We start from the raw sequence: 21,547 nt of genomic DNA, 5'->3' as shown, positions 1-21,547 counted from the left end.
AAGCTTATGGCAAGCCTACCAGTGTGATATATATATTTATATGTATATGTACATATATATATGTATACATACCTAAATATACAAGGGTATGTAGTGATAGGACAAGGGGAAATGGCCTTAACCTGAAGGAGGGTAGATTTAGATTAGATATTAGGAAGAAATTCTTCTCTATGAGGATGATGAGGCAGTGGAGCAGGTTTCCCAGAGAAGCTGTGGATGCCCCCTCCCTGGAAGTGTTCAAGGCCAGGTTGGATGGGCCTTTGGGCAACCTGGTCTAGTGGAGGGTGTCCCTGCCCATGGCAGGGGGGTTGGAACTAGATGATCTTTGAGGTCCCTTCCAACCCAAATCATCCTATGGTTCTGTACCTACACATATGTATGCTAATGCCTGAACTGGTTGGATTCTAATAAGGAGACTAATAAGGTGGTTGTTCTCTTTGCAGTTGTTTGTCCTCCGGGCAGTCATTTCCAGAATGAGGAATGCATTCCCTGCCCTTTTGGCTACTATCAGCATCAGACAGGACGTTCCTCTTGTATCAAGTGTCCTGTGGGCAAAACTACCAACTCCTATGGGGCATTCAGCGCTGATCACTGTAAGTTGAACTCATTTCTTCCCTTACCCTTTGTATTCTAGCTTCAAACAATGAATGGATTTTTTTTTTTCAATCTGTGAGTTAAAAAAAAAAAAAAAAAGACCCTCCCTCTGGGTTTTTTTGGGTGGGTATGATCTCTTCTGCGTATGTTCAAAGACATTTTCCAAAGACAGACCATGTTGTCTGGTGTTTTCACAAAAAATGTGTGAGAAACAAGTGCTCAGTCTCATCTAGGATGTTGTGGTTCCTTGAGACATGTTCACTGACCTCAGGAATGATATCTGGGTACTCAGCATCAGTGAGAAACATTTTACATACTTCACTTATTGTCACTTTCATGAATACTAAAGTAGGCTTGTCTTTGTGCAGCTCTTTCCCCTGCAAATACAAATGCTTCTCACAAAACAATTACCGATATGTTCCCTAAAGTTGGTGTATTCAGTTTAAATGACTTATTTTTGCATGCAGTTCCATAAAGAAAATCACTTAAATCCAAATTCAGCTTTGTCTGCAGCATTAGCTCATGGATAAAAATAAAAGCGAGTAGTAAGAATGGGGTTCTTGGCAGTATTGGTGGGTATAGCAACTGCTTTGTTCTGTTTCAACCTGTTTAATCTCTTAGGTGGGATATAAAAAAAACACCCCAGGTTTATTGTAATGCAACCTGACATCAATTAGCTTTTGGCTGAAGTTGTCATTCTTCATTTCCATGTGTGTTCCTGGTGTAGGTATTGGACTCCTGTGCTTAAAAGGAATAATCCTTAGGTTTCGGGGTTTTTTTACTGCACTTGCAGTTTTCTTGATTTCAAGTGCCTGCAACTAAACTTACTCTCTACCTGGTTTCCACCTTGTCTGAGTGTCAGCCCTTTACAAAGGGCCATGTTGTACACATTTATCTCCCTTTCCCTTTCTCTTTCCCTTTCCCTTTCCTGCTGTCTCCTTATAAAGTCTGATGAGTTTGCCCAATTAACTGCCAGATAAAAAAAGGAAAGTATGGATTCACAAACACAGTGCAGGAAAATGGCAGGGCTGATGTGTTCTCTATGCTGCTTACCTTGTTTTGCTCCCAGAGGCATGACAAGCATTTCCTAAACTACTTTAGCTCCTGGCTGGGTGCATTGAATTCAAACAATGCTGATGTTGCTACATCTTGATATGTCAGACTAAACTCTGGTGGTTTCTTCGCACATAGATAAGCCTTGTTTGCTTCAGCAGCATCTCAGGAGGAGGGCATCAAGGTGGTTAACCTGTCAAGCTTAGTCCACCTGGGATTCTCTGCTGCTGCCTTTGATGTTGGTCAAATTTCCAGATTTCTTTCTCTGTGGAAGCCCAGATACCTGGTTTCCAAGGATTTTTAAATCAGTAAAATTGTTAAGTAGTTGGGTAAAATGCTGCAAATTAAAATCAAAGCTCTTCATTCTTTAAGAATAGAGTGCAAAGACCTTTTCTTTCCTACTGAAAGGGAGAATTTAACATAAGAAGGGGGAGGGCAACAAATAACAAATCGATGTGATGGCTCTTGTGCTGTGGTTCATGACATTTCATGGAACCTTTGCAGCAGGCACTGAACAAACCTGTAGGGAAATAGTTCCTTCTCTGTACTTCTTTGCTTTACAGTACCTAGCATAAGTGGGATCTGATTTGTGGCAGAGAATCCTAAAAATGTTTGGAATATGAATTGCAGTAACAACAAAGCAGTGAGACTACCATGTTTTAAAGCATAAAACACAATGCAAATTACAGATTACTTTCCAGTGAAGTCTCTGCTGTACTTAGAGCACTTTTGTCCTACAGCATTGAAACATTGTCCTACTGCATTGACAGGACCAGAGGCAATGGGCACAAACTGAAACACAGGAGGTTCCCACTAAACATCAGGAAACACTTTTTTACTGTGAGGGTGGCTCAGCACTGGCACAGGTTGCTCAGGGAGGTTGGGGGTCTCCAACCTTAGGGATGTTCAAAAGCCATCTGGATGTGGTCCTGGGCAACTGGGTCAAGGTGGCCCTGCTTGAGCAGGGGTGTTGGACAAAACAACTTCCAAAGGTCCCTTCTAACCAGAATCATTCTGTGAAACCCAATGACAGCATTATCAAAGAACCTTTTTTTCTTTTCTTGTTTAATTGTAACAGGTATCACATACTGTCAAAGCAATGAGCAGGGTCTGCAGTGTGATGAAGAGGGCCAGTACAGACCTTCCCAGCAAGACCCCGACAGTAATAAATCCTTCTGTGTCGATAGCTTTGGAGCAGTACTGGACTGGACTGAAACAGATGATCTCCTTACAGACTACCAGTGCCTAGGTAAGTGTCAGAGGAATATTTTAGATATGTTTTGACCCCACATAAGTGAAAAGTCTTTCTGAAGAGACTCATCACAGCTTATGGGGATTCACTTTCCCATAGTTGTGGCCTCTGCCTTAAGCCACATCCCTCCTTAATTTTGTATTTTTTTACTACTTTGGAGAAGTCATTTCCTGTAAGGGAAGAGAGAAAAGCAGGTTTCTTGCGGTCTCAGATGGCTGACAGCTTTTGATGTATGTTGATCTACTGTCCTCTGCTTGGAAACCTGAAAGAATAATGAGAGGGCTAATGGGAAAGAAGCAGAATGATGAATTTCTTTATAAAATTATCACTCATCGGTGTGTTCATGTGAAATAGACTGTGTTTGGCAATGACCTCACAGCTGTGGCATAACGTCACCCTCTGGGCTCCAGCTGTATGGTATCTGACTTGGTGAACATATCCCTGCAAGCTGGGGGAACTTATTTCTGCTTGAACACAGTTGTGAAATGCCAGTTCTCAAGGATGAATAATTTGAAAAAAAAAGTCATCCATCAAACAGTCTTCAAACTGCCTGCAATAAGGTCTAATTATGCTTCTCAGCCCCAAAGCTTTTGCCTTGCCCAAAAATAGTTTTCCACAAGTTTTTATTATTCATCATATGATTGGTATCAAATTTAATGGAACATTCAGTTTAGAAACTGATGTCATGGTGTGCTCTGAATTAAGCAATGTCTTATGACAAGTGTGATCAGTGAAAGCCCTTGGTTGTGAAGAGGTTGCAAAACTATCTTCAGTTAAAATAGCTGTTTTTTTTCCACTGAGCATACTCAGAGACTCATTGAGTTATGAACACGAGGTGTTAGCCTCTGTTGCTCTCAGTCATGGGGTAACTGGGATGTTTCTCTGGGCAGAGACCTCACAGCAGCTTAATCCTCCTGTTATTGACTTACCTTGAGCCCTCCTGCAAAAGCTTTTCTGACACTGTCCAGGACGGAGCGGTTGTAGATATCTGTGTGTATTTTTGTGGATCATGCTAGAAGAGTTCACTACAAATAAATAGTTATAAGTGTTGACAATTTAGGGTTTAGAAAAACAACAAAAAGGAACACCCAAGAAGTCTGGCTGTTCTTTTGGGGGTTTTTTGGTGGTTTTTTGTTTTGTTTTGTTTTTTTGGTTTTGTTTGTTTGTTTTGTTGGTTTTTTGTTGGTTTTTTTTTTAAATAATTTAATTTCTTTTTTTTTTCTTTTAAATATCAATCTGCATTTCCAGAAAGCATTATATAAAAGTAAAACTGATTATCTCTATTTTTACTTTTCCTCCTACCCCTTCTACTCCCCTTAACTGAATTCAGCATGCAGCAAGACAGCAGGGTCTGAAGACTGATCTTGCTTTGATAGGAGGCTTGTGATTGCAATAAATAATCCAAATATTCTTTGGTTTTTGAGTCTTCAGTGGGAGGAAGAATTTCCTTGTATGAATGCATAATAATAAGCTGTAACAATCCATGCTCGTTCTTATTGTTCTCTCTCTTGTTATATTTTCAGCCACGATTAACATTTATTGCAGTAAAAGGGATGGGAGCTAGAGCTTTACTCTCTAGTAAGATGAGAATTTCTGCTATGCACTGAGCCTGTGAAACACTTTAGTAGTTGTATTTCTGTTGAGAAGAGGGCAATGTGAAAATGTAAACTAACAAGTTCATGAAAATGTGAGCTGGTACAATATTTTTCATTGTACTTTTTTCTTTGACAGAGTTGCTTTGTGAATGCAATTTTTTCCCTTTCTTTATATTAAAAAAAAAAACAAAATTCAAGAATTAACCCCCCAATTTTTCTATTAGTTTTGCAATGTTTTCAGTTTAATGTTTCATTACACTTTCTAGCTCTTCTATATTTTCTCCCATATTATTGCAGAGAAATGGAGGGGTGGGATGAAGCCAGAATTAGGGAAAAAAACCCAAACCAACAACCAAACAAAAAACACACACATAAGTAAAGAAAAATATTTTAAAATGTCATTTTTTATTTTCAATTTTGCATTAGAAATGAGGACAGCAAACAACATAAAAATGCTACTTTTTAGTTTTATGAAAATACCTGAATTCTGTTTTTAACCAGCCATCACTGCAAGTTGCAGATGTAGAAGGAATTCAGTTTAGTGCAGAATTAAATTAATACTTATATTTTGGTGTCCTGTATTTCTGGGAAGGAAAAAAACCTTCCACCTCTGTTTACACATTATTCATCCCTCTCCCCAGCCTAGCTGGAATGCAAGAATTTTTTTTAATTTTGTGTGTCTGTGTGTGTGTGTTAAGTGTTTGGCTAGCCATCATATTTTTTCTGAGCAGAAATGCTGGTTTTATCAAAAGCACCTGCTGACTCAGTCCTGACAACAGTGGACATTTGCTTCTGATTTGGTCCCTACTGTTTTGCTGTAAGAGTACAAATGACTATTTTAAGAACTTATCCCTGACTTTTATTTTGTGGTTTATCCAGACATTTCAGGGAGAGGGGCCTGGGACCCTCCTGCTCGACTCTGCCCGTGTGTGCAGGGGAGAGAAAAGCTGAACCTCCAGCTCTTCCAGGAGCTGAGGTCAGACCAGGGCTCCTGCTCCTTGGCGTTTGTAGGTCTAGGCCATGCATTGACTGCAATGAGCCAGAGTTTTCCGTTTGTTTGGGGCATGTAGAGGACAAGTCTGGTCAACACAGAGGTGATGCTAAGTCACCATGTTCTTCTCCTTAATATACTGTGCTCACTGAAAGATAGTATATCAACTGGTGGACACACTGTACAAAACCCCTTTGTAATACAGATAGTAGCAACCTGAGCAGCGTGGTGGTGCCGCCACCGTGTGTCCCTTCACTAGACTATAATCTTCTTCAGGGCGCACCCAGCGACAAACCTTCTGGAGCTTAATTTGGATTCCTCGTCCCATTGAGGGACCTTTGGGTTTAACATCTCTAGACCCCACAAGCTTTTCCCAGTCTGTGAACAGAGCTGGTCGTCACACTTCCTTGCACTCAGGTGAAGTGGGTCCAATTCAGAGGAAGTAGATTAAAAGTTTTGGTAAGTAATGTGACAGTCTGGAGTTAAATGTTGAATGAAGGAGTCAAAAAGGAGCCTGCGGGACATGCCTTGGATTGATCACTGAGCCTCAAGTCGGTGGAGATCAGTGGTGGTGTGCTCCTATGCACAAGAAATAGGTCTCCTAGATTTCCTTTTTAGCCAAGTTCTGTTGGAGCTGGCTCTTGTTTCAGTGGCTGTTTTGCAGAAAGTCGGTTCCCCCGTTGACTCAATAGTTGGTTCTGCGCCATGAACAAGTAATGGGAGATGGCCAGTCTGCTGTGGGAAGAGAAGTCTCACTTGAACATAAACTCTCAGCCCACTTCTGGCTAACTGTTTTTAAAAGATCTTGTGATACTTTTTTTGGTTTTTGCAGAATAGAAATTATATCCTCAGTCCAGCTGTCTCCTGCATTGTCTGTGGGGTGATGGTACATCATATAATGAGCAAACCTTACTCCCTACAGAACTCGTGAATTTTTATTTTCTAAAGGCTCTGTCTCTCTGCAGCATGGAAACTGATAATAGGACCTGACTGGTTTGTTTTTTGGTTGTTTTTTTTTAGTGCTTAGAAAATTTGAGAGAGTTCCTGCCTCCAGACTGATTTATGGGTCAGAAGCGCAAATTCTTCAGTCTCAGTCATTTGGGGGAGACCTGCAAAGTCCAGCTTTTCAGTGTATTTCAGGTGAGGAAAATTCTCAGAAAATCTGTGGAGACAACACAAACCATAATGGAAAAAAAGTAATCTTTTTATATGATGAGCTTATAGTTAAGTTCCTAGATGAACTATGTGCTTTGCAGTTCAGCACCAATTCACTGCAAGATATTTACAACTTTTGGTGACCTTGGTTCAGGGAAGAGATTGGTCTTTCTTTCAGAAAGAAGTCTTCTGACTTTGCATACCATTTCAGACAAGTCATGTGACTTTAAAGCCAGTTGGTATACTTTGCAATATGGATGAAACCTGAGATTCAGACCAGGAAAGATTCATCAGACTTTTCAGATGTGCAGACAGAAGAAGGATTAGGTGTTTAGGACATGTGAAAACCAAGCTTTCACGTCTTCCCAAATTACCTGATTGGCACATAAAAGAGGAATAATCATCCTTGCTTATGTCAGAAGGATATTATAAGGAGTGCAGAGATATTCCTCTGCTGACCCACACAGTGTATGTACTCTATTACATCTGGATACATCATGTTTGCTGGTTTATACTGATTCAGTGTCATGTACAACCAAGGGGAATGACTGCACTGCTTTCAGGGTGCTTTGAATCAGTCTCACCTTCTGTCTCCTAACGCTCAGACTTGTGACGAGAGGCAGAGGGGTTACCTTCAAAATAAAACCACCCTGTTTGTAGGGCAGACATCATAGAAGTCTGACAGAGTCAGTGGCTTTGTGTGATACATAGTGTGGACTAGCTGGAGCAGTCATCTCTTGTGCTAAGAAGTGAATAGGTGGAGCCTTATATAGAATCATAAAATCTTTAAGGTTGGAAAAGACCTCTAAGATCATCAAGTCCAACCATCAAATATGTGTTACTAGAATGATTTTCCTGCACCAGGTCATCCCCTAGCTGTATGCTGTAAGGTTTCTTGTACCTTCCTCTGGAACCAGAGACCTTCAAAAGCAAGACGCTGAGCTGAGAGAACTGTGGGACTGAACTCAGGGAGGAAAAGATGCCCCTGTGACAAGCAATCTGATTTGGTGCACATGGCCTATATTTTCATTATAAGTTACATCCACTGTCAAATGGCAGCACTACTACAAAATATTACTGCTGGGGTGCTCACTGAAGGGTAAGGGTTAACCTTTCCTTTCTGCTTCCCTACAAAATCAGACAGCTTAGCTTACATTTCTGATGATGTTTTGATCTAAACTGGTTGATTTTATACTAAAGACATTTGGAAACAATTTCACCTCCTGTTCTAGGGGCAGAGCTGTGGGAGCAAGTTAGTGGTGTGTGTAAGGGCAGAAGGATTTTCAGCCACTCCCAAATCTGGAGGGGGATGGCTGCTTGCTCCCTTACGCTGGCCAGGTGATTACTGCAGAGGTGGCCGGCACAACTGAAGAATTTGATGTTTCCCTCCTTCCTATCACTCTGATATTTGTCACAACCTGTTTACCATGGAGTTACTGTATCAGGCAGATGTGATGTGCTGGCGAAGTGGTTCATGAGAGTCATCCCTGCCAGCCTCAGGCAAAATTATCCAGCAGACATTAAATAGTTGGGTGGGTGGTTAGAACTAATCCAGATGTTCGTATCATCAGGTGATGAATGTCCAAACAACTTTTTGCATTAATTTAAAAACCTAGCCCTCTCCTGAAATAGTTCAATACTAAAGTTCTTCTGGCTGATAAAATTTATGTGCTTGCAGTCTGATGGAGGTATGAAAAATGAGGTAAATGGCAGTGAACAGTGGAATTTGTAGTAGAAATTTTGCACACGAAATGTTAGGAAACCGAAGGTTTCTTTTCTGTTTTTCAGGCTGTGAGAGGGAAGACACATGTGGTTTTGCCACTGTAACTCCTGATGGTGCTGAAGTTCTGTGTGAATTATACAGCGCTGCTGAAGTCAACTTCAACTGCACCACCTCTGGATTGGTAAAAATGATGCTGTTTAAAAATATGTGCTTATCATCGTACTGTAGGTTCAATATAAAAGTAGAAGGTATTCACAGAATACAGCCTGTTACCTGACCCCTTGGACGTTGCTCTTCACTGAGGCAGTAATAAATTCCTGCAAGCTGGTAAAGAAACTACACCCAAATGTTCCCAAAAGTGACATCTGAATGCCTCAGTGTTTTACACAGAACTTTTGGTCTTAAAACATGATGAGCTCCCGCAGTCTGGAAATCAGGTTAATTTAAAAGAGGGGCTTCATCAGGGTAGTCCAAACTAGAAGTCTCCAGGTTGGTAATTAGATCACTTGAAACAGTCATCATTTCTCAGTCCCTTCCTCTGGTCCAGGGTTTGCATCATGTGCTCTTTAGCACTGTAACATCTTCCTATTCGCTGCTTTTAAACGCAGTAATGTGGCATTGCAGAGTCAAGATCTCAGTTTGATAGAATAAAAAATGTCCACACTGGGGCACGTGGAGCTGTGGTGGTTATAAACCGTGTGTGCTAATTCCTCCCCCTGAGTTTCTGAATAAGAAAAATGTGTTTTAGGAGAGGAAATCAGTTAGGTTGTATTTATTGTGCATGCCTGTTTTCTGTCTCAGGTGCAAGGTGTTTTGGGGAACCCCGCTGCCACCAGCATCGGTAGTCTCAGCTGCCTGCTTCATGTCAGGAATCCAGAGGGAGATGCGGTGATGGTTTATTTGAAGAGAGGTACCAGATGCAAATCACTCATTTAATGTTAGACTGCTGTGCCCAGGCTTGCAGTTACTTCTATATGGGATCATAACTAAATGTGGGGAACATCTTTGTTCATGAAGACACAGTACTTTTCAGAGCTTAACATTTAGTGATAGCCCAGAAACCTCAGCAAACCTTCTCTTCATGTCTCGTTCCCTAGAAATTAGGATTACAGCTTTTGTAAGCCATTTTGATGGCTTTCTCTAGCAGATGGTCCCTCAAAAACTCAAATTCTATCAAATGTATTATTCTATTCTCTTCTGTTGTACTATGATTTCTCTTTATTAAGCAGTTTGTTATTTGAATATATAAGCCATTATTAATGACCAGCTTGTACTTAATTTAACAGTTTACATTAATTGTGATTGTGAGTTGTCCTACTGATATACCAGCCAAGAAATAACATGCTCTCCAATGAATCTCAAAGTGATTCAAATGAACTAATATTTTTTTTTTTTCCTAAATGTAATGGATACCACTGCATATCCCACCCAATGTGTGTCCAACTTTAAGGCTCATGCCAAATTTGAAACAAGACAACCAAATGCAGAATGCTGCAGGGTTTGAGTCAAAACTTTCTGTTGTTACTGATATCTTTTTACTTCTATCCAAACCTTTGAGTCACCATTTATTAATAAGAACAAAAATAAATAGCTAAGTCTCACCTGAAAAAATACAAGTCCCCTGAGCTTGTTGCAATCAACGTAATCTTGTTGACACCAGATCTACTCTAGATTTCTGTTGATATTGCTAATTATGAATCCTGTCCTCTTGCATATGTGTCTAGTCAGCAGAAGCCTTACTTGCAGATGTAGTTATGCTGGCCACATTACACAGTTTACTTTTAATGAGATAAGTTTGTTTCATTTATACCTGGGAGTTATTAATATAGTGCTTGAAAGTGGAATTTTACCAGCCTTACTGCCTACATCGATTTAGGAGCTCTTTGCTGGTACAGTGGACTGGTTTTCCTACCCTGGCAGTACATTCTAACCAACTGCCCAGGTATAACTGCACCAAACCGTTTGATGATCTTATCTTGCATTGGAAACTCAAAGTCCAGAAAGGGACTGTTAAGGTTGGGTTTTTAACCGTAAAACTTTCAACCAGCTCCAGCCTGCAGGCAATCCGAAAGCATCTCATCTCCTCTTTTGAACATTTCTTTCCTGTTCTGTCTGCCTAGGACAAGAATTTAACTCATCTGGACTCAAGACCTTTGAAAGGACAAGTTTTCAGAATACGCTTTCTGGCGTGTATCGCTCCGTGGTGCTCTCAGCAGCTAGCGCATCTCTGACTGATGCGCAGCTCTTCTGTCGGCAGACCTGCAGCAGGGACTCTTGCTGTGATGGCTTCATCTTGAGTCAGATTGCGCTTGATGGAGGTATTGTCTAACTGTAAAAAAAAAAATCAGCAGTAGAAAATGAACACTAACTGGGTAGAACTCATTTTTGGACACAATACACCTGCCTCTACATCATACCAGCATATCAACAGCTTGCCTCTCCATCACGGACATTTTGCAGTGTAGGCAGAATTTGAGTAATGCCCAAGACATGGCCTGGAGCAGTGGAGATAAAGACCTGAGGCGGCAAGCTGCTCTCGGAGACAAATAGGCATTTTGAAAGGATAATTCTTTTGACCTGCTTTAGACATCCGTATCTGGTGGGATAAATCATTCTAAACCAGCCCCTCTCCTTACGTAACGCAGCTCAGTTGCCAGAAGTTGGTGCCTTTCAGCTGATGGGGGAATTAAGATGATGGCTCCAGAGTGCTTGTAGTGCAAATGTAAATCATGTCCCTTTTTGGAGCAGGAAAAGAGGATGCTAAGCAGGGCATTATATTATATTATTGTGTGCAGGAATGCTATAATCTCCTAAGTTTGGGTGTCCAGCTAGGACAGTAGGTGGGAGTGGGATGGATGGAGTCTGGCAGAGGTGGGACTTAGGCAGAACCCAGATTTCTGCCAGCAAATTTAGGCACTTAATGTCAGTGCCTGCTTTTTGTAGTTTCTTTTTGAGCTCACGTGGGATCAACTTTCCTGTTGGAGGTCCATTTCCTATAGGAAATGTGAAGTTCTAATTGAAATGTCTCAAGTTTTTAAAGGCGGGCTTTTACAAGTTCAGACATGTGCTACTGGCTGCTATGTGGGAAGCACTTCTCTAGTTTTGAGTGGAAACTGATCCTGGATTTGAGAAAACTTTCTCTCTGGAACTTGTCAAGCAAATTTTTCCAGGAAATTATTTTAGGTTTTGGCATGTCTTTTTTTTTTTTTTTTTTTTTTTTTGCATCAAAATATTCTAGGTAATCTTGTAAAGTCCATTTCTCTCTATATTTACCATCAAATTTTTGGGTTCCTTGTACTCGTGAGCATAGAAGGGGGTGTGGATGTGTTAGAGCTTTCTATTTAGTGGGAATGACCTATTTGGATCAATAATACTGATAAATGCATTACTTAGACTAGAATTATATTTTAAAAAAAAGTAACACATTCAATATCTTGTATAGCCAGTCCATAAAAATTATTAAAAAAAACAAACAGAGAGGGTATTGTAAGACCCTGAGCATTGTCTAGACATTATTGTAACAGACTGACACCAGAACACCTGTCCTTAAGTGTGCTGGTCCCCCGACTCACGCCGCAATGCTAGGGGAGACTCGGGCCTGGACTGACTGAAATGAGGCACCAATCCAGGAAACCATCCCCGTAAAAATATAAGTGCTTTCTTGGTTCAGAGCCTGAGATTGTAAGACTGCCAAAGGGTTGAATATGTCTCCGTGGTGTTATAAAGTGCTGAGAACACTGTTGGGTATTATCAGATAATAGTAGTATTTTATTAGGTGGTAATGGTACGTGCTTGAAATCTTTGAAAAGTAGGCTACAAATGTTTGGTTTAGGTATGAATAGCTAACTTTAGTACTCCAATTTGAACGTATGGCTCTGATTTTCTTTTCTTCTGTTTTCTTTTTTTTTTGGGGGGGTTAGCAGTACTACAGGATATCTATGTCAGTGACGCAGATTCAGCTGGCATGTAGAGAAAAAGTACTGGGATGCTGGGGTGAAAAGCTCTGTGTAAGTGCACAGCATTATTGGAGTGATACAACTCTCTCTTTGCCTGAACCTAGGTACCATTTTGTGTAGTTTGATGAGCTACCCAGACGTGCTGATCTGCAATGCAAATAGCTGGAGTCCAGCACCAACATCTGTCATAGATGGGATATGTAAAGGTGTGAGCTATGATGAAAAAGAGAAGATGTTTTCCTTCACCATAGGAGGGAAAGTGTTCAGTGGAAGTATGTCAATGAATTATCTCAATTTACATTCCTTTTCTTTAAATCTCCTATAGACTCTGCCTTTTTCACCAGTCTGCTCTGGTACTTCAGTGCTTTTTTCTCAAGTAGATCCATATCTGTACAACCACAAGAGAATAAGAATTCTCTAATTGGATGCCTCGTTAGATAGATGGACCTCTCATGTTTTACTGTGTGAACATTAATGAAAGTCAAGGTTGTGTTGGGTTTAGTATGTTACCCTGTAATACTTCCAGTATTTAATTCAGGCAGATTCAAGCTGATAATCTGAAAGAAAGGTAAACTCTGGAGCAAGTGCAAAAAGATAGATTACCTGAGCTGCACAGAAAAAGCAATGATGGAAAACAGAGTAAACAGAGTACCTTGGACCCAGATAGCACCAGGACACCTGGGACTTTCTTCCTTAGGGTCTTGCATTGTAAATAAGCTGATGCATAGTCTAGTGATGTGCTTTTAATGCAATTTCTGAGCATTTCAATACTACATGTTTAATTTGAGGACCTATTCTAATAAACTTTTTTCTTTATTAGCTTCTAAGTTGGCAGAAGAGTCAGAAAGAAATTTTACTACCTTTCAGCAAGTCTATCTGTGGAGAGGTGAGTTATCTCTCAGAAGTTGTTACGAAAACTTATGATGAACGGTAGGACAGTGGCAGGTGTGTTTTCTTTGATGGAAGTATCGTTCTCACTTTATTTTATACTGTCCAAATTGAGACACTATTCGAAAGTCTTTTCTGGCAGGGATGGGTGTAATCCGGAGTAATTCTGCTACTGTCAATTTCATGAAATTTGGGTAAATTCTTGTGTCTGAGAATATACTTTATAACTTCTAATAGCTGTGAAAAATGGTATCATGGAGACACTTACCTTTGGCCCATCAGTGTCCAGGTACCATAATAATTTGGCATGTTATATGTAACTAGATTGGTTACTTTTATTGGAGTACTTTTATTAGCATTGCTGGTTTTGCAAGTTTACTTTCTGAATGTTGCAACCTACGTGCAGGACCTGCACAAATGATTTGTGACGCTGCTTTATAAACGCACACAGCCTCCAGAGCACCGATGCTGAGTGAGTAGTGATTGGGGATATGGCATTTGCTTTCATGCTCCAATCAGCGCATTTTGGTTTAGGTTTTTCCCAGAGTTATATGTACAGGGTTGTACTCATTTTTGATTTGTCAGTTGGTGGAACTACCTCAGGAGTTTTCCTAAATGGTGGACTTTAAGGATGATCTTGTCTTGTGGAAGAAAGATAAAGGGAATTACTATGCTCGTTAATTCCTGTTGTGTTCCAGGCTCCGATATGGTCACTAGAACTAAAACCTCTGCGTGCGATGCTACGGCTTTGAAGACAGAGAAAGATCTAACATTATCAGGTATTACAGTAAGGGCTGACAGAGAAGGCAGCAGAAGATAGCAGAGGGGGGTGCAGAGTTTAACCAGATAATATCATATATTGCCATGTATGTATCATAGTGATAGAGGTATCGTGAAGTCCAGAGGATTTATCTTAGATGGGAAGTCTGATACAGTTTTTGAGAAAGACATTCGAAATGTGAGCTGCCTGTCTTTATTGTTTTTACCTTCCCAGGCCAGGCTGGAAATGAAAGTGTTAAAATGTTCTGTGAAAGCTTGTTCTTTCAGGCTTACTGAACTGTAAAGACTCAGGAAATATTATTTGGCTGGGAAAAAAATTTGCATGAACTCAGGAATCAAAACCTTAGCCTGATGATGCTTGGAGGAACTCAGGATGAAACTGCAATCACAAGTGTTTCTTCCATGCATGACAAAAGTGAGAGACCTGTGAAGTTCTCTAGCTCCTTTATTATTCCAGGGTCTGCTCTTCATTATACTAAGTCATGTATATATCTAAAATAATTTGTAATAAGTTGCTAGAATTCCTTTGGGCCTTCACCACCATAATCCTAAGAGAAAGAGAGCAGTGCATCCTGTTAAGAGGACTTTGGCTCATGTCTAATGAACTGTAATCTTTGTTGAACGACCTGAATGAATACCTGAGCATGTGATTTAATACATGTAAAATCCTAACATGAAGTGAATTGCTGATTTTGCTTATGTAATTTGAAAGGAAGGTAAAACAAAATGCCCATTTCCCTAGTGGCGCTCCTATACAATTAATGATATTTTAAAGTCTAGACTGAAAAATGAGAAAAAACCTGCACTTAATACATTGGGTGTTTTCCTGCCAAGGCATGAGTGCAGCCCTCAGGGTTCTCCATTTACCTCGCTTTGTCTGATGATATCATTAAAACCTGAAGTTATGCAAGGAATGTGGTTTCTTCCTCCATCCCTTAGTCAGGACACAAACTGTTTCAAGAGCAACTGAAGGTTGAAGTTAAGTCTTGAGAGCTAACAAGACTTATGAATCACCTTTTCAAAAGAGTTATGGATACGTTTGGGAAAATGTCAAGTAATGAAAAGCTCTGTAGCTTTTATTACTTGATCATCATCCTTAAAGCACACGATAACATTATGTTGTCTATTTTCTGACAGAAAATTCAAAGCTATTGTGCACTCCCAGCCTGTCAGTAGCTGCTTCAGCATTTCAACTGCAATCATCAGCGTGTCTTTACTTTCCTATTTTCATTTTTATCTGGCTGTTTCAGAGCACATAAGATTAAACAACAGAATCTCTCACAATATTGGAGTAACTGGGGATGAGACCTGCTGATGGCATTTGATAAATAAAAAGGTGTTTATGAAGAAATTTGTAAGAGATCAGTGAAGAGTGTCCATTTCTTTCAATATTTTACTTGGACCCTTATTTAAAGGGATGAATTTGAAAACAACCTGAAATAGCTGTGATTGTTTCAGAGGGAGCTCAGGAGATATAAAGCGTTATGCACATGTCTAAAGATCACAGACAGGTGACAGATGGAAGTTATTTAATGTGGTCTGTGGGAGCATAAACTAGGATAAATAAGGTTAAATGACTGAAATAGGTATTAAGCTTTTTAAGAAAACTTTTAACATTGAGAGGTGTAAAATCTTCCCAAGGGGATATAAGGAAAATGCTGTATTTTGGATTAATAAAACTAAATTGATTAAGGTATTGTAAATATCCTCTGAGGCACTATACTTCATTGTTAGGCTGATGCGTTGCGTGACAGAGTACAGAGAACTTTCTTATTTTTAGGAGCTGTGATTTTCACCTAGTTTTTGGGTGGTGGAAATAATCTGACAGTGCTATATTGTGCAGTGCAGCTCAGTGAGGATGCGTTGTCCACACAAACATCAATAACTGTGGGTGGACAATTCCGTTGTTAAAAGCAGCCTTTAGTGTATGCTAGCCCTACAAAATGGTTGCAGCTGTTTTACTGTGAAAGGCAGAATTTTATTTATAAATAAATTTAATTTATTCCAGATCATAGTTAGGTTTTTTGGTGGGTTCGAGCAGTTTGTTTGTTTGTTTGTTTGAATCTCAGATTCCACAAAGGATCTTTTCTACCTAATGGACAGCAGCCGGATACGAAGTGACCAGAACTATTCTCTCCCTTACCAGCAGTACTGGGTCTTCAGGCAGAAGTACTCAGCAGAGGAAGCTGTGCTTTGGTGTCTCACACGTAAGACATCTTGGAGACTGTTATTCTGTGGGGAATAATAATTAATTAACATATTTTAACAGGTATTATAATCATGATGAGTAGAAACTCTGAACTTGATTTTTTTGGGGGGAAAACCCACAAAATTTTCATGGAAGTTGCTAATGGGGCCACCTGTTTCTTCCTTACAATCTTTGTCTACTCTGGCAGAAAGCGTACTCATCATTCACCATCAGGGTATCCCTCTTATGGGCAAGAGAAATAGAAGATACAGTTTAGGCAATAGTCCGCTGTTCTTGAAATGTACCCCTCCAAATAGATAAATGACATAATTATAAAAGAAGAAGGTAAAATTCAGACATTTGGGTTTAATGATAATGTATATTTTGATGTGATAAATGGAGAAGACTTTCTAGCTCTGACTACCAGGAAGGCAGAACTGAGAGCACTAAACAGTGCAGGAAGATCACTGTAAGAGGTTGGTTGACCTATGCCTGTTTAAAATTAAGCATTGACGTACATATTTACACAAGACATTGCTACATTAATTAAGAAATGGGTTTGACAGCTTTATTTCTTTTCTGAAGGTGCATTATTACCCCAGGGCAAATATCAGTGCAAATTGCTACAAGCAAATGGCTTGAACAGTTGATTCTAGCAAAGTTATTTATATTTTGAAAAAACTTCCTAAGACATTGTAGACTTTATTGTCCTTTTTATTCCTTAAAGTAAGAGACCCATGACTGATGCAGAGTTCTTTTATGATTATACAGTTTGTTTGTCAAATTTACCGAAAAGAAAGAGAGAGATCTTTATGAATCGCAGTGTTAGTGACGCCAATACACTAGGCTAATGCTTGTCACAGCTGGGGAATGTACTTTTCTTAGCTTCTTTTCTGCACTCTCCAGGTAAGCCTGCTCTTCAGTGTCACTAGAAACAGAATCTGTCCCTGTTCCTCATGCACCATAATAGAACAATATTGATATTGTCACTTTTAGTTGTTTGCTGATGGGTAGCTTTAAGTGTGTTGAAGATATGAAGAGGATTAGACAGGGGAAGAAACCCTTGTGTGGGTAACTCTTAGTAATGTTATTTCCTAGGTTGTGCAGAAGAAGATGAGTTTTGTCGAATGGCAGATTTTCAAAACACCACAGACGTATACTTTGTGTGCACCCTCTACCCAGAGGCACAGATTTGTGATGGCAGCATCGATCAAATACCGGAAAACTGTCAAACTGTGCTACCCCAGCAACCACAGACATTGTATCGTAAAATAGGCAAGTTTGGGGATTTGGATGTATAATGTGTGCTCTAACCCTGATAATGCAAACTAGTGTTTTGGCTCTTGATTCTGAGATTAAAAATCTGAATGTATGAATGAGTCCTGGGATGTGATGGGGCAAAAGAAAGTCAGGCTATTCTGGGTATGTTTTCATTTTCCATTCAGAATGGAAAGATATTAACCATGAGTTCCACTCTTTATCCCAGTTATTCCCAATTCGGAGATGCCAAGGGTAGCTCAAATAATTTGTATACCAGGTCTTAGATCCTTTTATAATGTGGGTAAAATGGGAATGTCACTAATCCCATTTTCAACCATTAAAATTTCCATTGTAGTTAAGCAATGCAAGAACTGAAAATTGTTGAGTGTAATATTTTGTTTTATTATTTAGTTTTTAGCAAATTTGGAGTTATAGACATGGGGATTTTAACCTCTGCTCTTTGAATGCTTGGGAAGTTCGATGATTTTCTCACAGAGCTCATGTGAGAAAGCTGAACAAACACGCCTGTTATCACTGTACAGGAACATATACTTTTGCTGTGAAAAATGTAGAACCGAACAAAACTATTAAATTGTGTCTTTTGGGGGAGCTCAAAGTGCAGCACAAGCTGACTAATGCATGAGTATGCTGGAGGCTTCCAATCTGGAGTTGTTGCCCAGTTTGTGGACCTTGAGGAAGGAGTAATATCAATACAGGTCTCAGAAGCCCTGGGTTAGAGGTCTTTCCTTGGTGATGTACTTTTTGATAAGTTTTTAGAACCTTCACTTGCTGGATTTTTGTTCATCTTCAGGCTTAACTGTCAAAAGTTTACTGTGATAATGTAAAAATTACCTTTGGATTGATCAAGACCATTGTAGCGTAGAAACATATACTTTATCCTTACCATGTGATTACTTGACCAGTATATATAAATTGCAATGTTAAGATGATTTTTCCAATTTTGTTTTTCTTTTTCCTTCCAGTCACTCTAAAAAGTTCTGTGAAGAGCTTCTACACACGTGTACCATTCCAGAAAGTAACTGGGATATCAGTAAGGAATAAGACTGACATGAGCAGAATAGCTGTTTCAGATGGGTAGGACATGTCTCTTCCTTTGTTTTTACTGGAATTTTAATCATACCTGGAATACCAAGGCCCTGTTACGCAGATGAAGGGGATCAGACGTATTGATCCAAGAAAAGCATTATTTGAGAATATTTAACAAAGAAAAAAAAAGCATATGAATTAAAGGAAATTTATAATTGAGTTATGAATAATAATATATATAATTAGTAATGATATATAAATTCTATTAAATTGCTGACTGCCCAGTTAAATCTCTTGACAATAATACACCAAATTAATATAAGCTGATATTTTTAGGGCAGACATCAAAATACAAGTCTAACTTCTTAGATGTAGTCTGGTAGATGTGTACTGATAGAACGTAATTTCATCTACAAATGGAAAATGTATGGAAGTGTCGATGCAGTATGAAGAACCATGAGATGGTCTTATCGTGAAAGGTTCTTGGTGTCTCCTCTATGCAGTATCCTCTCTTCCCTTCTCCATGGCAGAGGCAGATTACTACTGATAATAAAAGTAATGATATTTTTCCTTTCCCAGCTTTTTTGAGTGTGAGCGTTGGTGTGATGTTGACCCCTGTTGCACAGGATTTGGCTTTTTTAATGGCTCCCAGCAATCAGGTATTTTGTCACAATTTTTATTTGAAAAATAATTTCAATCTTCCTTTATTATTACAAATTTTACTGTTCTTTTGCTGTGAAGGGTACTTTAAAAGCCCTTGCAGATCTTACACAACTCTCTTTAGTGCCTTTTGAGTAATCATAAGCATTTCTAGAAGTTCAGTCCAATGACATGCTCCACATCTCAGAAATTATTAAAAAAACTTCATGAGAATGAGTCCCTAAGAGGCTGCAGTTCTAACAGTATGACATTCAAACTGATAAAACTCCAGGGAATTGTTACTTCTCATTTATCAGCCTCTTTTCCAAAATGTTGGTTGACCTCTTTTTGTGATTTTTTTTTTTTTTTTAAATTTTTGATTGCATGTTTCATTTTTTTAAAGCCTAAGGGACTTAGAAGCCTAAATGTTACTGAAATTAAATGCATGTTAAGCACATAATGTCCATGGATACTTTGGGGCAGCATAGCCTTTTCACTTTCTTTGATGTCTGAATTTCTCTGCTCCCAAACTTTAGTCTTTTACTTGAGGAAGATCGGTTGGGGATAGAGATTGCCTATCTTCTGCTCCTTAGTGGTTTAGCTACATAAGACATCTCGAGTAGCATTTCTGTTAGTCTAAGGAATTCAGATCTTTAAAAATATTCGTGACTTGAAAGATATTATAATGTCAAACAAACATATTTTACTCACCTGAGATGGCTAAGTTAAGGGGTGTTGTCAGCCTATGCTCCCTCTATAGTCAGCAGAGGGATGTATAGACGCAACTATAGGATAATTAAGAGCTTTGGTTAACTGGATCCTGTTCTGGATATAATTTTCTTTCTCTCCACTGGCTGTAAAGGAAACGCTCTGTTTAAAAGAAAGTCTTTAGCAGGTGTTTAAAATTGGATGCCATCCAGGTCAAAGTCAATAAAATAGTTTTTAATATTTTATTCCAAATTCAGATGTCAGCTACTAAAATGGCCAGCCTTGTTTTCAGAAGTGTCATGTGCTAATCAACTCTCCCTGAGGCTATTAGGATGTGCTGGTTTTACAATTCATTTGGGAATTTTGAACACTTCATAAATATATATTTTTTTTTCCCTTTTTTGTTGAGCAGACAAAATTTTCGCTCACTCAGAAATGAGTAGCTTGGAAAATTAATCCAATGTAGTTTAGATTGGAATTACTGGGCAAATCAAAAATAGTTGACAGTTTTCATACCTCCCTGTGACCATATGAAATTTAAAGTCTTAACTGAATATGACTTTAAGTTTCTTTAAATAGCTCTAAAATAAATTAAGGATTTTAAAGCATTGAACATGCAAAACTGACACCTCTTAGTTTATCTGATTAATATTTATTATCTGTGGCATTTCAGACATCCAGTCCTGGCATTCATACAGTCAAGAGAACTTTCAGTAGTGATTTTAACATGAGCTAGGATAAATCTTCAATGAAATTGCTAGCTGTGTTTCAAGCCCTCCATTTTGTTCACATACAGAAATATTTGCACTAGGTCTTTGAAAAGCAGAATTTTTATCTTGATGTAAGCAGGGGCCATGTTTCAACATACATGCAGATTTTTAATTTCCAGGATTGCATTAACCAGAAAGGGCTGCTTGCTCAAAGAAGAATACCTGATCAGTGGAAATACTCCTAGAGACCTTAGCGGGTTATAATGTTGGTTATCCACCTTCCCTCACATTGAATTCATTGCAATTTTTCAACGCTCTTTTCAACAACAGTAAGATTTGGCCCATTTTAAGTATTTCCCTCCTTTGATTTCTAAGTCAGTGGAATTCCTTTTAAATGTGGAACCGTGCTGTATTCATTTTCCTCAAAATACTGTCTAGAAGAGGAAAATTTTCCTCATCCTTTCTATAACCACGTATTTCCCTGGCAGGTGGAAAGATCATGTGCCTGACTCTGAACAGCCTAGGCATCCAGACGTGTGCTGAGGAAACACGAAGTGCTTGGCAGATTTCAAATTGTAGTGCACCAGGTGCTGAAGTCAGAATACACCCGTTCGGCTGGTACCAAAAGCCTGGTAAGTGGTGGCCAAGCACACGGCCTTTCCGACTGGTTTCTGCACATTGAAGTTTATTATTTAGCTTCAGTGTACAGAAGCTTCAACTTTCAGATGGAGAACACATTTGCAAGGATCACAAATAGACAAGGCAGACAAGTATGTGCAATTTAATCTCCATTTTAACAGAAAAGGAACAGAAATACCTTAAAGAGGTATTATTTAATTTCTTAGATTGTATGGGAGAACTGCGGCAATTTTAAATTCCGCAACAAAACCAAACCTTTTGAAGTTATGCATCCACATCAAGCCAAGAAGTGAGAAAAAAATAATGATGTCCTGACCAGGATTGTGCAGTGAGACAAAACATATCTGGACTCTGACTTTAAAATTCACT

At 39.1% G+C, this 21,547-nt stretch overlaps 1 protein-coding gene across 1 annotated transcript in view; it reads left to right on the top strand.

Annotated features, from left to right (window-relative positions):
- The window catches only part of TG (thyroglobulin), a 170,703-nt gene that overhangs the window by 48,822 nt on the left and 100,334 nt on the right, over positions 1-21,547 (top strand). Inside the window, exons 22-35 of the mRNA XM_075743291.1 lie at positions 444-593; positions 2,726-2,896; positions 6,506-6,625; positions 8,429-8,544; positions 9,165-9,273; positions 10,484-10,681; positions 12,424-12,591; positions 13,140-13,205; positions 13,906-13,986; positions 16,057-16,194; positions 17,274-17,450; positions 18,419-18,530; positions 19,062-19,141; positions 21,028-21,171. Coding sequence (XP_075599406.1) covers positions 444-593; positions 2,726-2,896; positions 6,506-6,625; positions 8,429-8,544; positions 9,165-9,273; positions 10,484-10,681; positions 12,424-12,591; positions 13,140-13,205; positions 13,906-13,986; positions 16,057-16,194; positions 17,274-17,450; positions 18,419-18,530; positions 19,062-19,141; positions 21,028-21,171 — 1,830 coding nt within the window. The remainder of the gene's footprint in view (positions 1-443; positions 594-2,725; positions 2,897-6,505; positions 6,626-8,428; positions 8,545-9,164; positions 9,274-10,483; positions 10,682-12,423; positions 12,592-13,139; positions 13,206-13,905; positions 13,987-16,056; positions 16,195-17,273; positions 17,451-18,418; positions 18,531-19,061; positions 19,142-21,027; positions 21,172-21,547) is intronic.

This window comes from Balearica regulorum, chromosome 2 (assembly GCF_011004875.1).
Source record: "Balearica regulorum gibbericeps isolate bBalReg1 chromosome 2, bBalReg1.pri, whole genome shotgun sequence".
NCBI lineage: Eukaryota > Metazoa > Chordata > Aves > Gruiformes > Gruidae > Balearica > Balearica regulorum.
Note: the sequence above shows the minus strand (reverse complement) of the source record. Positions and strands in the feature narration are given on the sequence as shown.